The 17,481-nt window shown below is 39.2% G+C and overlaps 1 protein-coding gene across 2 annotated transcripts; it reads left to right on the top strand.

The window, feature by feature from the left end:
• Positions 1 to 2,079: 2,079 nt before the first annotated feature.
• On the top strand, positions 2,080 to 15,668 carry LOC137028441 (myosin heavy chain, fast skeletal muscle-like). 2 transcript variants are annotated; one of them, XM_067397229.1, is made up of 42 exons: positions 2,080 to 2,096; positions 2,334 to 2,375; positions 2,532 to 2,744; positions 2,881 to 3,024; positions 3,112 to 3,268; positions 3,517 to 3,544; positions 4,298 to 4,412; positions 4,492 to 4,584; positions 4,683 to 4,746; positions 4,853 to 4,951; positions 5,035 to 5,138; positions 5,650 to 5,788; positions 5,870 to 5,988; positions 6,108 to 6,257; positions 6,332 to 6,502; positions 6,578 to 6,884; positions 7,025 to 7,095; positions 7,176 to 7,263; positions 7,335 to 7,452; positions 7,561 to 7,684; positions 7,776 to 7,912; positions 8,002 to 8,257; positions 8,336 to 8,578; positions 8,663 to 8,839; positions 8,936 to 9,081; positions 9,160 to 9,250; positions 9,354 to 9,743; positions 10,025 to 10,151; positions 10,302 to 10,420; positions 10,516 to 10,712; positions 10,804 to 10,987; positions 11,075 to 11,240; positions 11,333 to 11,457; positions 11,575 to 11,883; positions 11,997 to 12,200; positions 12,287 to 12,412; positions 12,555 to 12,725; positions 12,816 to 12,920; positions 13,012 to 13,107; positions 13,220 to 13,351; positions 14,523 to 14,638; positions 15,553 to 15,596. In XM_067397229.1, coding segments are annotated over exons 3-42 (5,910 nt in total). In that variant the 5' UTR covers positions 2,080 to 2,096; positions 2,334 to 2,375; positions 2,532 to 2,543; the 3' UTR covers positions 15,554 to 15,596. The 2 variants fall into 2 exon arrangements, with proteins under 2 accessions (XP_067253330.1, XP_067253331.1); XM_067397230.1 differs by lacking the exon at positions 14,523 to 14,638 and having other exon boundaries at positions 15,553 to 15,668.
• Positions 15,669 to 17,481: the final 1,813 nt, after the last annotated feature.

The raw sequence follows: 17,481 nt of genomic DNA, 5'->3' as shown, positions 1-17,481 counted from the left end.
TGTTTGTTTTTTCAGCTCTTGGCCTTTCTAGCATTAGTTTTTCTGTGGCTGCTGTAACTGTGTGTTTATAAAACATTAGTTATGGCAAGAAAAGCCAAGAGAAAATGGATCAGGTGATATCAGCTACGTATTGTTGATGACAGACATCATGTAGTGGCCTGATTCACTGATCTCATATAGAGTCTAATCTTTGATTACATGAGGAATGTTTAATACATTTTAACATTATTTATTATAATAGCTCTGTGACACTACAGAATGAGAACCAGCAGTGACAAACCGATCATTTGAAGGACTTTAAAAATGCATTGTGTACAAAAATTTTAAACTACTGTATCATTTAGACAAACACAGCATATGTAAAAATCAGCATATGAATTTCAACAACAGTAACAATCAACAAAATATTCAGATAAAATTCTGAACATCACAAAACGAGCTACTAAAAAATTGGCAACAAAAACAAGTTTGTTTTGTGATATAATATAAAAGTAGACCAAAGACTATGAGTTCAGTGAATCAGGCCACTACATGATGTTTCTCATCAACAATACAAAAGCATTATCACCTGATCCATTTTCTCTTGCCATAACGAATGTGTTTTATAAACACACAGTTACAGCAGCCAGATAAAAACTAATGTTAAAAAGTCAAGGGTCAGAAGCCCAAATACAGCAAACACTGATCACCATAAGAGTTTCGAAGACTTCATTCGAAAATTGTTTTCAATAAATCATCAACTTCTAAACCTCTGTAAATTCTCAATAAGAACTTCTGTAGATGTATGACAGAAACTGGTTAGTAATAAGTGAAGCTGGGAATGCTGTTTGTGGACTCTGCTGAGATCTTAATGTCTTTTTTTTATCTTCAGCTGACTTCATCTAAGGCTGTGGCTGGACATCGGTTGCAGTCCTTGTGTTTCTGCTCATCTCTTCTCTTTTTTCTGTTCTTGTTCCTCTAAATTGACATTTCCGGAATTCCCTGTGTGACTTCACATTTTATGTTATTTCATTTAAATAATTGTTTCATAGTTTTTGTTATTAGTTATGTACATTTGGGGCTTACATGTAATGTTTAATGTTTATTGCATTATTTTAGTCATGTGACAACATAATTGTGTATTATATTTGTGTGTATTTGTGTATTGATTTATGATTTTTGAGATATTTAAATACTAAGAAAAGCATTTTTTGCAGTGTATTGCTGCCGTTTCATTAGAACAACCTTCTGGTAGAGAGTGAATTTGCATGTTTTTTTGTTGTTGTTGTTGCCATTTTAATTTTAGGGGTCCTCAGGGTTTCTTATATACAAAAGGTTAGGAACCACCGATTTAGAATATGACCTGAAAAAAAAAAAAAAAAAAAAGTACACTCCTCAATACACAATGAAATTGACTATACCGTGCTATTCTGCCAAATCTCGTCCGCTCTTCACAATAAGTGACACTATATGCAAATTCACAGAATGACAACTGTTGTGCCCAAATTTGCTGTTTTGACACATGAAAAGCTTCCCAGGCTTCTTGGAACAGTATCCCAGTGACATTTAAGAGCTTCTCCATGGCTAAAATGGGCTCTACTGTAGTGCCAAGGCACTTGAAGAAGATTATGCTGTACATAAGACCTAAACAATGTCTGAACTCCGGTAACTGATACCTTCACATAACAACCTTTTCTTAAGGTTAAGGCGATTGATCACAAGTGACACCTATAAATACATCGTTTAATTTTTAATCACAATATTGGTGGCTTATTTTCAAATATTTGTTTAATTCATCTAGTGTCAATTCACCTCATCTTACCGAAGGGTTCACTGCCATTATCTGAACCCATTAGTTGTTCTTCTAACCCAATATTTCCTTTAAACAAAACTAAAACTAATGAAGACTGGACAGTTAATTACAACAAAGTGATAATACATTTGGCTGGTGTCATGATATTGATGAATATGACAATCATTTACAAAAATTCCTCTTGAAACTGAGCTAAAAATACTTGACCAAATACGGTGAGTTCGTTTTGCTGAGTGAACAGTATACTGTCTATATAAGAAGCTGCTTCAGGCTCCTTTAAGGACTGACTGGAACTCAAAGGTGGGTGAGTTGTTCATCATGCTCTCCTTCTACTATTAACCTAATATCACATACTTGTGTTCTGCAGTTTAGAGATTAAATGTCTAACCCTGATAATTGTGCTAACTGATTACCATGTAAGAGTTTAAAGTGTGGCTATGCACTGTACATTCAACATGTTGTGACACCAATCTGACTGAATTAGTCCAATTTAACAGTGGCACAAATTCAAACTCAAGTTTTTTTTATGCCTTTCTCTTAGCATCTCCTACCTCAGACACATTCTCTCTGGACAGGACAGCAGGTATTATGATTGTGATTAATAATATTATATGGAGACATGGAGAAGCATCATTGCCCTCCACATTCATAGGAATGAATATGTTTTACTCCACTTGCATTTGTTTTTTAGTCAAAGTATAAATCCCTCTGCTTATTCTCTCCTCGTCACTTCTCAAAGTAAACCGCAATCATGGGAGATGGTGAAATGGAGTGTTTCGGCCCAGCGGCCATTTACCTCCGAAAGCCGGAAAGAGAGAGGATAGAGGCTCAGAACACCCCCTTTGATGCCAAAACAGCATTCTTTGTGACGGTGCCAGATGAGATGTACCTGAAAGGTGTTCTTGTTAGTAGAGAAGGCGGCAAAGCTACTGTCAAAACACTGTGTGGGAAAGTAAGTAGAAGTAGAAAATGTGTTGATCTTCTGTAAAACAGTTTTACATGATGCTGTGGGACTGTACAACTACTTGCCAGGTGAAACAAATATTTAGTTTGTAATAAATCTCTCATCCATGTTAAAAACTTTATAGACAATCACAGTAAAAGAAGATGAAATCTTCCCCATGAATCCTCCTAAGTTTGACAAAATTGAGGACATGGCCATGATGACCCACCTCAATGAGCCTACTGTGCTGTATAACCTCAAAGAGCGTTACGCAGCATGGATGATCTACGTAAGTCTAAGCAAATCATATTTTATTCTTTTATTCATGAGAGAGGGCAAAAGCATTGTTAAACTGGACTATATATCTCCGTTTCAGACCTACTCTGGCTTGTTCTGCGTCACTGTCAATCCCTACAAGTGGCTCCCAGTGTACGATTCAGTCGTTGTGGCCGGATACAGAGGCAAAAAGAGGATTGAAGCCCCGCCTCACATCTTCTCCATCTCCGACAATGCCTACCAGTTCATGCTCACTGGTAAGTGTGGATATAAATTTTCAATCCGTTTTGCAATCCAATAAACTTGTGCTAAACTTGAGCCTACTTATATTTTGCTTAATACACCTACAATTTTTTTATTTAAACTCTTTTTACTTAATGGGCCTCTCATAAGTAATTTATGTAGTGGTGTACATTTTGTTACATACATGATATATACAAAAAACAAAAAAAAATACAATCCGTTTAGCAGTTTCACTTAAAATAACACTATAAATGTGTTTCAGACAGGGAGAATCAGTCTATCCTGATTACGTAAGTAGACTATGATGATTATTAATTATTGTACAAGAATCATCATGTAAATGCTAACACTGTTTAAGCTACTGAGAGAAGGCAGTTGAACACCTGGCTTTTCTGATGGAGAATGCGGATAACGTGGTCATGTAAATGCATAAGCATTGTTCTTATAGGCATGTGCCAGGAAAGACAGGCTAACTAAAGTAACAGAAAGGTGTGAGGAAAAGCCGCTTACTGACAGTGCTGCATGTATATGAGGTTAAAGGGGGTCACACTCCGGACGAGAAGCCCAGCACGCAACCTCTTTAAAATTCGAACACATATTTTCTATAAGCGTACACACACCGGCAGCGCCATTCAGCATCTGTCGGCAGTTCCCAGCTACGACTTATGATGCTGTTCAAAATCCTGCTACACCATAACAGTACAATCATAACATAGCACAGACATTGTCTTAATTTCATAATGTCCTTAAACATAACAATATTGCTGACCATAAACTGATAAGAGAATGTGCATGTCTGGTGTGTGATACCTCGAGTTGTCGTAGACGCGAAGATATGCTTCTCATCCAGTTTATGACCCTCTTAAGACCACACTGCCAGCATGATGCATGTAAATGCAGGTTTCAGGCCTCAAGTTGCTTTCTGGTGCGCACGTAGTTTCTGAAATTTATGGATTTTAAAGAACCACTTACGTAAAAGACAACATATCACATTTACACTATTCTGAAATTCATTCTTTTCCACCTTTAACATGTCCACTCAGTGGAGAATCTGGTGCAGGAAAGACTGTCAACACCAAACGTGTCATCCAGTATTTTGCGACAATCGCTGTGGCTGGCGGCGCAAAGAAGACAGAACCTGTCCCTGGCAAAATGCAGGTGACTAAACCAACAAATACTATTCAAAGAACAGTGAAAGAATTATTCTGCATGTTGAAATTACTTAACTACTCACCAGGGGTCGCTAGAGGATCAAATCATTGCAGCCAACCCTCTACTGGAGGCTTATGGAAATGCCAAGACTGTGAGGAATGACAACTCCTCTCGTTTTGTAAGTTACTGTGGCCAGATTATATGAATTGTACAAATTCAGTTAACATTCCAAAGCTGGAATATTCTAAACTTTTCTAAATATTTCAATCTGCTCAGGGTAAATTCATCAGGATTCACTTTGGGACCACTGGAAAACTGGCCTCAGCTGATATTGAAACTTGTGAGTCAACACTGTTTTAAACCAATCATTTTATTTCGAGGCCAAAATGTGGGTTAATCAATTGCAGTCAATGACTTTTTTTTCCCATTTTTGTCTTTATTGGAAGATCTGCTGGAAAAGTCAAGAGTAACATTCCAGCTGTCTGCTGAGAGGAGCTACCACATCTTCTACCAGCTCATGACCGGACACAAGCCAGAGCTGCTCGGTGAGGAATCTACAGTATTGTGTGTTTCATTCATTTCCATGTTTGAGAACACTGTTAACATACTGCACATCAATTCTTTACAGAGGCCCTGCTCATCACCACCAACCCTTACGACTATCCAATGATCAGCCAGGGTGAAATCACTGTCAAGAGTATCAATGATGTGGAGGAGTTCATTGCCACAGATGTATGTGCACAACTACACTGTTAGTAGTAGTGGTAGTTATCAAGTCAAGTCACCTTTATTTATAAAGCGCTTCTTAAAATGAAGATAAATTATGCAACAGTTTTGTTTTGGCTGTACAGCAGCTCTAGAAGAAAAAGGTGTAATTGTCCAGCTTAAGTAAGTTCAGTGTTGATTCATTTCCGTTGTAAAAACCATTAGTGATTAATTTAGTTAATTTATCTATACAGCAGGTCTGGAAAAAACAATGATGTCATCATCCAGATCAGTTCAGTTCACATACAATTGTGTCAATGCAGACAGATCAGTAATATTGTTGAATATTAATTATCCCTTACTAAGTAAGCCAGAGGCGACAGCTGCAAGAACTGCATAGTAGTATTTTCAGATTATATAAAATATACCTGAGCAAACAAACATCAGAAAAACACCAGCATAAACTGAATGACATGCAATATAAAATACCCTTCTCTTTGACTCAAATGTGTGATTCACTCGGTCATTGTAAAAACAGACTGCCATTGACATTCTGGGCTTCAGTGCTGATGAGAAAATCAGCATCTACAAGCTGACAGGTGCTGTGATGCATCATGGGAGCATGAAGTTTAAACAAAAGCAGAGAGAGGAGCAGGCCGAACCTGACGGCACTGAGGGTAAGACATACTATTAGCACATTAACATATAAACATTCACTTAATTCACGACAATACTACATAAAAACGGTTCTTCCTCAGTGGCCGATAAAATCGCCTACCTCATGGGCCTCAACTCCGCTGACATGCTGAAAGCTCTGTGTTACCCCAGAGTGAAGGTCGGAAATGAGATGGTGACCAAAGGCCAGACAGTGCCACAGGTGATCACTTATTTACTTTATAGATGAATACAAATAGAAATCGCAGACTTGTAGACATTCATAGACTTTATGGGAAAGTAAACTCTAATATCAATTACACTGACCTTTGAATTTCTCAGGTGAACAACGCAGTCTCTGCGCTCTCCAAGTCTGTCTATGAGAAAATGTTCTTGTGGATGGTTGTCCGTATCAATGAGATGTTGGACACAAAGCAGCCTAGACAGTTCTTCATTGGTGTGCTGGACATCGCTGGATTTGAGATCTTTGATGTGAGCATCAGTTATTAATCAAAACATAAAAGATAACAGTCAGTAGTAAACACTTTCTTCTGTTTAATTATCAGTTCAACAGCTTGGAGCAGCTTTGCATCAACTTCACAAATGAGAAACTGCAACAGTTCTTCAACCACCACATGTTTGTTCTGGAGCAAGAGGAGTACAAGAAAGAAGGCATTGAATGGGAGTTCATTGACTTTGGTATGGACTTGGCTGCCTGCATTGAGCTCATTGAGAAGGTAAGAGGACATTCAGCAAATTAAAATGATTATTCATATTGTCCCTGTACTTGAGCATGAATATTTCTTCAACAGCCAATGGGCATCTTCTCCATCCTTGAAGAGGAGTGCATGTTCCCCAAAGCTACAGACACAAGCTTCAAAAACAAGCTGCATGATCAGCATCTGGGCAAATCTGCAGCTTTCCAGAAGCCAAAGCCTGCCAAAGGCAAGGCAGAGGCCCACTTCTCTCTGGTGCACTACGCCGGCACTGTGGACTACAACATTAATGGCTGGTTAGACAAGAACAAGGATCCACTGAATGACTCTGTCGTGCAACTCTACCAAAAGTCATCACTCAAAGTGCTGGCCTTCCTGTATGCTGCTCATGCAGGTTCTGAAGGTAAGACATTTATTTGCAACTCATCAATTCTTCTGTATTATGATGTAATTAGACATGGTCTAATAGGGAGTTATTGAAAGGGTTAAAAGGAAAGCAACAGGGAAAATAAAAAATATATATATTTTGTTTACATAAAACAGCTGAGGGAGGCGGTGGAAAGAAAGGCAAGAAGAAGGGTGGTTCCTTCCAGACGGTGTCTGCACTTTTTAGGGTAAACAGACTCTCTCTTTTAATGAAGAATGTGAACCTTTACACCATTAAAGATTAGACTAATGAAAAACATTTCCACAGGAGAACTTGGGTAAGCTGATGACTAACCTGAGGAGCACTCACCCTCACTTTGTGCGCTGCTTAATTCCTAATGAGTCCAAGACTCCAGGTAAACTTAATACTTGAAGACTAAAAAGTTTTGAAAATATCTCTGGAACCTTAAGAACATCTTTATTGCAGGTCTGATGGAGAACTTCCTGGTTATCCACCAGCTCAGGTGTAATGGTGTGCTGGAAGGTATCAGAATCTGCAGGAAGGGTTTCCCCAGCAGAATCCTCTATGGTGACTTCAAGCAGAGGTAAAGAAACCTTTTTGCAACCTCCAAATTAGAGATGATACCACCTGATCTTCATCATCTTATGAATATTTTTCACGAGAACATGACTCTCCCCTGAATGTTCTCTAGATACAAAGTATTAAATGCTAGCGTCATCCCTGAGGGACAGTTCATTGACAACAAAAAGGCTTCAGAGAAACTCCTGGGCTCTATTGATGTTGACCACACCCAATACAAGTTTGGACACACCAAGGTGAGTTACACAGCAAATGGCTGAACTCAAATCTACAATAAAAACAATGGCTTCCATAATATACCAGTAACATCACTGTATGTTCTTGCAGGTGTTCTTTAAAGCTGGTCTCTTGGGTACTCTTGAGGAGATGAGAGATGAGAAACTAGCAGAACTGGTTACCATGACTCAAGCTCTTTGTCGTGGCTTCCTCATGAGGACAGAGTTTGTGAAAATGATGGAGAGGAGGTGAGTGAATTAGATATTATTAAATTTACAATTAAATGAACAAAATTGAATATTTTTTGTCAAACTTAACCAGAAACACCCTTTGACAGAGAGTCAATTTATTCCATCCAATACAACATTCGCTCATTCATGAATGTGAAACATTGGCCATGGATGAAGCTCTACTTCAAGATCAAGCCTCTTCTGAAGAGTGCAGAGACTGAGAAAGAAATGGCAGCCATGAAGGAGAACTTTGAGAAAATGAAGGAGGATCTAACAAAGGCATTAGCTAAAAAAAAGGAGCTTGAGGAGAAAATGGTGTCACTTCTTCAAGAGAAAAACGATCTTCAACTGCAAGTAGCTGCTGTGAGTATTTCAGTTCTTACAGAGTCAAAATGAAACCTGTAGAAGCCAAAAGTCATTATTTACATCCACCTCAAACAGGAAACTGAAAACCTCTCTGATGCTGAGGAGAGATGTGAAGGTCTCATCAAAAGCAAGATCCAGCTCGAGGCAAAACTCAAAGAGACAACCGAGAGACTGGAGGATGAGGAGGAAATCAATGCTGAACTCACTGCCAAGAAAAGGAAACTGGAGGATGAATGCTCTGAACTGAAGAAAGACATTGACGACCTGGAGCTCACCTTGGCCAAAGTGGAGAAGGAGAAACATGCAACAGAAAATAAGGTCAATCATCTTTTCATATGTTCTTCACACTGCTGATTGTTCAGGATCTTAAGAATGAAAACAATGAACAATGTTTCCATTTAGGTTAAAAACCTGACGGAGGAGATGGCCTCTCAGGATGAGAGCATTGCCAAGCTGACCAAAGAGAAGAAAGCTCTCCAAGAGGCACACCAGCAGACTCTTGATGACCTTCAGGCAGAGGAAGACAAAGTCAACACTCTGACTAAATCTAAGACAAAGCTTGAGCAGCAAGTGGATGATGTAAGATGATTGGCATGAGAATAAGAGCTTGAATCAATGGTAAGTTAATTTGCGTCTCTATACTAGAATTAAATGCTCTGGTTTCTGTAACAATAGCTTGAGGGCTCACTGGAGCAAGAGAAGAAGCTCCGTATGGACCTTGAGAGAGCCAAGAGGAAGCTTGAGGGTGATCTGAAACTGGCCCAGGAGTCCATAATGGACCTGGAGAATGACAAACAGCAATCAGATGAGAAGATCAAAAAGTAAGTGGATTTCAGTATTCACAAAATTACACAAAATGAGTATTTTATACATTTTACAAAACAATGCTTTAAAAACAGGAAAGACTTCGAGATTAGTCAGTTTCTCAGCAAGATTGAGGATGAACAATTATTGGGAGCACAGCTTCAGAAGAAGATCAAAGAACTTCAGGTAATACTAACCCTAATCTGTGTTATATGAAATAGATGCATAGCTGGGAAAACCCACATTACCAATATCACTAGGTAGTTAATATATTTAATTCTTTATTTAGGCCCGTATCGAGGAGCTAGAAGAGGAAATTGAGGCTGAGCGAGCTGCTCGTGCTAAAGTGGAGAAGCAGAGAGCTGATCTCTCCAGGGAACTCGAAGAGATCAGCGAGAGGCTTGAGGAAGCTGGTGGTGCCACTGCTGCCCAGATTGAGATGAACAAGAAGCGTGAAGCCGAATTCCAGAAGTTGCGTCGTGATCTGGAAGAGTCCACCTTGCAGCATGAAGCTACTGCTGCAGCTCTCCGAAAGAAGCAGGCAGATACTGTGGCTGAGCTTGGAGAACAGATCGACAACCTTCAGCGGGTCAAGCAGAAGCTGGAGAAGGAGAAGAGTGAATACAAGATGGAGATTGATGACTTGACAAGCAATATGGAGGCTGTGGCTAAAGCAAAGGTATACTATTGGCAAAACTTCAAGTAAAGATTTATTTTTTGTTTTACAAAACTACACTAGTCAACATTTGAAGTGGATCAAAACCTTTCATCAAAGTTGTCCTAAAACCTTCTTCTTAGGACAACTTAGTTCTAAGGACAACTTTGATTAACTTTTTTTATCCACTTCAAATGTTGACTACTTTACTTTAACCTTGACAGCTTGAAATATAAGTAAATGACACCAGAACAAAGCACAAAGAGGTAAAAGAAAATTTAAGCTTTTTTTTTTTTTAAATGTAGGCAAACCTTGAAAAGATGTGCCGTACATTAGAAGATCAAACAAGCGAACTAAAAACCAAAAATGATGAGTTTTTACGCCAACTTAATGACTTAAATGCACAGAAGGCAAGGCTGCAAACTGAAAATGGTACGTACATAAACAATATGCCATGCATACATTTAATATACTCTGCACACAGTTGTAGAAATGTGCAAAAACCTGCGATGCAAGAACCCAATACTGACATCATACAACTCTTGTGAACACTTTCATAAATTACACATTGTCTTATACTAGGGGAATATGGGCGTCAATTGGAGGAGAAAGAAGCTCTTGTTTCTCAATTGACCAGAGGCAAACAAGCTTACACTCAGCAGATTGAGGAACTCAAAAGACATATTGAAGAAGAGGTTAAGGTAACTACAAAGATGCTACAATTTTCAGTTACCAAATACTGTGAATAACTATGAACATAGCTGTGTACAATAAAAGGAAACATTTTGACTTCAAGGCCAAGAACGCTCTGGCCCATGCGGTTCAGTCTGCCCGCCATGACTGTGACCTGCTCAGAGAGCAGTATGAGGAAGAGCAGGAGGCCAAAGCTGAACTCCAGCGTGGAATGTCTAAGGCCAACAGTGAGGTGGCTCAGTGGAGAACAAAATATGAGACTGATGCCATCCAACGCACTGAGGAGCTTGAGGAATCCAAGTAAATAGATCATTGGGAAAAGTTTTCAGTATCCTACATTTAATATGACAAATATTAATAAGATTTCATAATTTCAAATCACTTTCCTCAGGAAAAAGCTGGCTCAGCGTCTGCAGGATGCTGAAGAATCCATTGAGGCGGTGAACTCCAAGTGTGCCTCTCTGGAAAAGACCAAACAGAGACTGCAGGGTGAAGTAGAAGATCTCATGATTGATGTGGAGAGGGCAAATGCATTGGCAGCCAACCTTGACAAGAAGCAGAGAAACTTTGACAAGGTAAGAAATACATGGATAACCTGTAAACCTAGACCTTGAACCGACAACTTAGCTAATTAACAATGACTACATGTACTTCATTATCAGGTGCTAGCAGATTGGAAACAGAAGTATGAGGAAAGTCAGGCTGAACTAGAAGGTGCTCAGAAAGAAGCTCGTTCTCTCAGCACTGAGCTTTTCAAAATGAAGAACTCCTATGAGGAAGCTCTTGACCACCTGGAGACCCTGAAGAGGGAGAACAAGAATCTGCAACGTAATGCAACTTTTATTTGTACACCAAAGACTAAAAAAAAGGGATGCATTTAAACATTTTTTTTTTTTAAATCTGCTTTTTAAACACTTTAGAGGAGATTTCTGACCTCACTGAGCAGCTTGGAGAGACTGGAAAGACGATTCATGAACTGGAAAAGGCAAAGAAGATTGTGGAGGCTGAGAAATCAGAGATCCAGACTGCACTTGAAGAAGCTGAAGTATTGTCACTTAAAAGTATCAAATCAACAAACCATGAAAAAAATACTGTTCTAATATGGTGAACATTTCACCATTTTTCTACCAGGTTGATATAATTCTTATATCCTATCCATCAGGCCACCCTGGAGCATGAAGAGTCCAAGATTCTTCGTGTGCAGCTGGAGCTGAACCAGGTGAAGAGCGAGATTGACAGGAAGCTAGCTGAGAAGGATGAGGAGATGGAACAGATCAAGAGGAACAGCCAAAGAGTGATCGATTCCATGCAGAGCTCTCTGGACTCTGAGATCAGGAGCAGAAATGATGCTCTGAGAGTCAAAAAGAAGATGGAGGGAGATCTGAATGAGATGGAGATCCAGCTGAGTCATGCCAACCGCCAGGCTGCTGAGGCCCAGAAACAGCTCAGGAACGTCCAAGGACAACTCAAGGTTTCTTTCTGTAGAATGTGGGATTGCAATAAATATTAAATGTTTGACAATATGAATATGAAACATGAATTAACCAAAGCATGACAACTAACAAAGAAAGAATGTTGCCACAGGATGCCCAGCTGCACCTTGATGACGCTCTCAGAGGACAGGAGGACATGAAGGAGCAGGTGGCCATGGTGGAGCGCAGGAATAACCTGATGCAAGCAGAGATTGAGGAGCTGAGAGCTGCACTGGAGCAAACAGAGAGAGGCCGCAAAGTGGCGGAGCAGGAGCTGGTTGATGCCAGCGAACGTGTGGGACTGCTGCACTCACAAGTACAAACAATTACTAAATACCAGGAACAAATTCAGGATACATGATAAACTGTAGACACTGTAGACTAACTGCTTACATCCCACAGAATACAAGTCTTATTAACACCAAGAAGAAGCTTGAGGCTGATCTGGTCCAGGTTCAAGGTGAGGTGGATGATTCAGTCCAGGAGGCCAGAAATGCAGAGGAGAAGGCCAAGAAGGCCATCACTGATGTGAGTGTTTACATTCTGCTTCTCTATTCCAGTTTAAACAGTTATTTGTATTGTTTTTAGGTGCATGTGGTAACAAATGAAAGGTCATGAAAGATAATTCTATCTATATTGGTTAGTTCATTTTAACTGGCTTATATTTCAGGCTGCCATGATGGCTGAGGAGCTGAAGAAGGAGCAGGACACTAGTGCTCACCTGGAGAGGATGAAGAAGAACCTGGAAGTGACTGTCAAAGACCTGCAGCACCGTCTGGATGAGGCTGAAAGTCTGGCCATGAAGGGTGGAAAGAAACAGCTCCAGAAACTGGAGTCCAGGGTAAATTTGAGTGTTAGGAACAAAACACATTTTTAGATGTACTGGTCATGCCAGAGATTTGACAGGTGAAACAATAACTCTGTACTGAAGGTGCGTGAGTTAGAGTCTGAAGTTGAAGCTGAGCAGAGACGTGGTGCAGATGCTGTGAAAGGAGTGCGCAAGTTTGAGAGGAGGGTGAAGGAGCTCACCTATCAGGTAAAACTACCGAGGAATTAGAAATTCACCACCTTTTTTATAATAACATACATACTTTAACTAAGACCATGTCCAATATTTACTCCCAAAGACTGAGGAAGACAAGAAGAACGTGATCCGACTGCAGGATCTGGTAGACAAGCTGCAGCTGAAAGTGAAGGCCTACAAGCGCCAGGCTGAAGAAGCTGTAAGTCTAAAATCAAACGTCTGGAGCGTGAAGTTTTAGTATTGACAAAAGTGTCCAGTGCCATGAATGCACTGCCATGAAAAGGGTTGGATATCTTGTGTAATCGTAACAGGAGGAGCAGGCCAACACTCACCTGTCCAGGTACAGGAAGGTGCAGCATGAGCTGGAAGAGGCTCAGGAGCGCGCTGACATCGCCGAGTCCCAGGTCAACAAGCTGAGGGCCAAGAGCCGTGAAGCTGGCAAGGTAACAGTCAAACCTATACTACCATTATAACAGTGTTGGGAAGTACAATAGCTAAAAAGAGCAAAGATGTTAGTTTAGTTAACCCCACTAGCTTATTGAAACAACTCAAATGTGTTTGAGGATCTCTCACCTCCGGTTTTAGTCAAATCTCATCTTGTCGGAGGTCCAGCAAGCAATGCCGATTAAAAAAAAAATTGGAACAGGGGTAACAAAATAAATGACCACCCCAGACTTTTCTTGCTGATTCAAGTGAATCTTGCTGAAACAAGAATCTGAGCACTGCACAATATTGTGATTGACTGATAACATTGACAACTGATAAAACAGTTAACTCAATCCAAACTCATTTTGCTAGCATATTTTGTTTATTATAACTTAAACGTAACATTATACATTTTTTAAGCAGAACTTGTGTGGATAACCAAAAGAAATAAGCAAAAGAAAACCACAAAAAGGGCCATTTCACACTAGACGTGTGAACCGCATATTTTTTCGCCACCTGTTATCAGATTTTTCACATTGCATTAATTCTATCATATAAACTATACTAAACTACATGTTATATATATAGTGTCCATGCTAGTTTTTGGTGAACAACACACTTTTTCATTTCATACTTGCTATTTCCTCCAACCACTGTGCGGTGTTTGCTGCTGCTTGTCTGTCTTTGAGTGGTTTGTTGGTGAGGCGGACAGACAACATCTTGCACTCATCCTCTTGTATAATTGTATGCAACTGCAAGGTAGGCTTAGTAAGTCCATATGTCAGCAAATAAAGTTGTGATAAAACAGAAGTAGAGACAGACCTTTTCTTCCGCATTGTGACGTAGGCTGGGAATTTTGTTCTCTGCATCGGTTGTTGATTGGAAGTTAATATGAGGGTGTTGCACTGACAAAAGGAGGCAGATGAGCATGAGATTGCAGGGGCATAGTTTAAGAGGACTAAATGATGAGAGATGTCCTGCATATGTCACTAGGGCTGGGACAATACATCAATCTTAATCCGTGATACAAAGAATCTGGAGCGATTCTGATATTTTCCGAAGTATCGCGATTCCGCACCGTCGGCTGAAGTTGGTCGCCATCTGCTTTTTTACGGCCGATTCGACATGTTGAATTGGCGTCTGCGCTCGTCAGTCAGCTGGTAAGGAAAGGCATTTCTTCTTACGCAGGTGCAGAATGGATGTGCTAGTGGCCATCGGGTGTCAAGCGTCGGTTTGGTGTGTCAGGGCAACTTTGAACCAGATGTTGCCGACGTGAGCCAACCTCTCTGCTTTCATTGCCACTAGTAAGTCGTGTCGGCTTGGTGTGTTCAGGGCTTTACACACACCACATAAACCTAAAATAATCATTCATTAAGTACAAAAAGTTTGAAACGAATTACAAATCTTGCATCATTAAAGCATTCTGAGCTGAGGTGCAAGTATATTTAACTACTTACATGAATGCACAAGCACTGTCTTCTTCTTGAGCATTTGAGAGTGTGCAGTTAAAAACTAGCTTAGAGCAATTCAAATTCATTGTATCGATCGAGAATCGATGTATCGTCCCAGCCCTATATGTCACCAGAGAGAAGATAGAGATGATATTTTGGTTAAAATTTAGGTGATCAAAAAATAAAAAAAATGAACATATGCATAGACTAATCTTTCACAATAAGATCAATGAAACAAGTTGCCTTTAGAAAATAGATAAGGTGAATTCACATTTCTGCTCCTGACTTTATGGAGTGCATCCCAGTACTTCGTCTCGATCATCCAGCATATTCAGGATGACAAACAAATCCTCCAAACAGATTCCTAGTGAGCCAAAATGAAAGACATTATATAAGTATCCAGAGAAGCATGGATCAACAACGATCTGTTTAATCCCTACTAATGACAATAAAGCTGAATTGAACAAAATGTTTTAAGCAAGTCACATCAGTCAAGATCAAAAGCATTGTGGATGTAAACAGAAGTTTGAGCTCACCTCTCCATCCATCCGTGTAAAATGTGCGAGTGAAAGCTTCTGTCCATGCAGCTTCAGTGACTAAAATAACTCAGTTCAGCAAATAGATCATGATTATCTGGTTAGATATGGATCTAAGCGTTGCAGACAGGCTGATGTGCAGGAGCTCTGCATGAAACTCACGGACAAACTGATTTCTCAAAAGCCCAGTGAGGCCCTTGCCATAATACTCTGATATGTTCTTATTTTCAGAGCAAAGAAGCTGCAGAATGAAGGATAACATCCGGACACAGTCGCAAGTCTTCGTAAAATATGAATTTCTTGTGAAATGTCGGTATGCACTTAGTAACAATAAAGGTAAACCTGCAATCTTCTTGTTGTTGTGTTCTTATCAAGCACTCCAACACAGCGTTGCACCATACGGGGACGAGAAGTGTCTGCAACAAAACAGGCAAACCATAATAAAACAGTTGAATAAGGGTATTTATAGTCCTTTAGAATATTTATCTATCTTTCATACTGTACATTATTACACTGTCATGCCTAATTTCATTGACCAGTTATAAACCATAACTCAAATAATCATTGTATCACTGCATCTCTATTTGAATATACATACAGGAACATACTTAACACAGATGCAAACATTATATGAGTCTTTTAGTTATTAACCAGATGGTTGAGGTTGAGGTTTACTAATGCCTAGTCTTGAAAAGGGGGATTTTAAGCTATTATTCTGACATATTACAACAACTACTGTTCATTTCGTTCACCAAAAACATACAGCGCTGACTTGGGTAAAGTTGGTTTTATATTCGCACATTCGGACATCGGTATTCAATAGCATTGTTAATCACACTACATTGGAGATTCAGTGGACATTCACAAGTAAATATGCCATTAAAACAATACTTGCCTATTTTGATCGACTGTGAAAAATGTTGTAAGTTGACAATCGTTGGTTGTCAATATCATGTCGCTGCTTAAAATTCACAAACATTAATTTATTGCACATTTATTGGAAAGTCAGAATTTATTAGAAGTCTGAATGTGCAAATATAAAACCAACTTTACCAAAGTTGAGCACTGAACATGGCAATAGAACAAATATTTTCCAGGTACACCCGAAAACCTATGATCATTAGATTTCAATCAAAGGATAATATGATAACCAAACTTACATTTCTAGTCATCATTGCTTGCTGTCCATGTTAATGTAAGTGATAAGTTTCATTTATATTTTACTTACTTTAAACTTGATACTTTTCACTAAACTACCTAGCAACGCTTTAGCAATCACCTAAAATAGATTAAGAGCACCATAGGTACCATCCACAAAACCCCACAGAACTCATAAACACTTACAATATTTTAGTTATTTTATGAGACCTTTAATTGAGTTTCAGCTGCTCTTCTCTAAAGAAGGACCCTCACAAATGGCAGGCTGAAAGTTAAACAAGCCATCATCACGGGTTTACAACTCTTACCAGTAACTCATTCTATCACAAATAAATGAAGACATCATTATTTTTTTTTAGATAAGGAACTTTAATGAAAAGCTGTAATGGCCTGTGGATTGCTACTGGTCCTCAGCTGCACTGAAAATCCTCCATACTGAATGCAGTTGGATTATGACTTTTTATACAAACTGTAGAAAACGCTAAACTCGGTTTAAAACATAAGACCATAAAAAGATTAAACAAAACTTTTGATTCTCTGAGATTAACATTACATTTGATATCATATTGCACGCGGAATAAAAATAAATTTACCTCACGTCTCTGACCAGGACTTCAATGTGGATTTGTCGTCATGTGGAAACAGACCCGATTACTCTCTCAGTATCCGCAAACTATTGTAATCCATGTGTGTTTTCCGATTAAAATAACATTTTCGTTGGCGCTGGTTCTTCTGTGACTGTAATCTCGCAAAATTCACTCAGAAGAAAAGAGCGCGAAGTCTGAAGAGAATTGATTTTGTGTGACAGACAGGCGCGCGCAGGTGGGCGTGTCTACGCGATCAATTTCTCCATAATTCAGTTCAATGTAATTCAAATTAAGTAAAAAAAATCCATAATGTAAAAAAATGAAATACCAAAACAAAAACAAAAAAAACTATAATTTAAACAATAATATTTTAACATTTCAAGAATTCAGAGGTTGTCATTATTATTATTATTAT

Source organism: Chanodichthys erythropterus, chromosome 10 (assembly GCF_024489055.1).
Source record: "Chanodichthys erythropterus isolate Z2021 chromosome 10, ASM2448905v1, whole genome shotgun sequence".
NCBI lineage: Eukaryota > Metazoa > Chordata > Actinopteri > Cypriniformes > Xenocyprididae > Chanodichthys > Chanodichthys erythropterus.
This window is presented reverse-complemented; position numbering and strand designations above follow the sequence as displayed.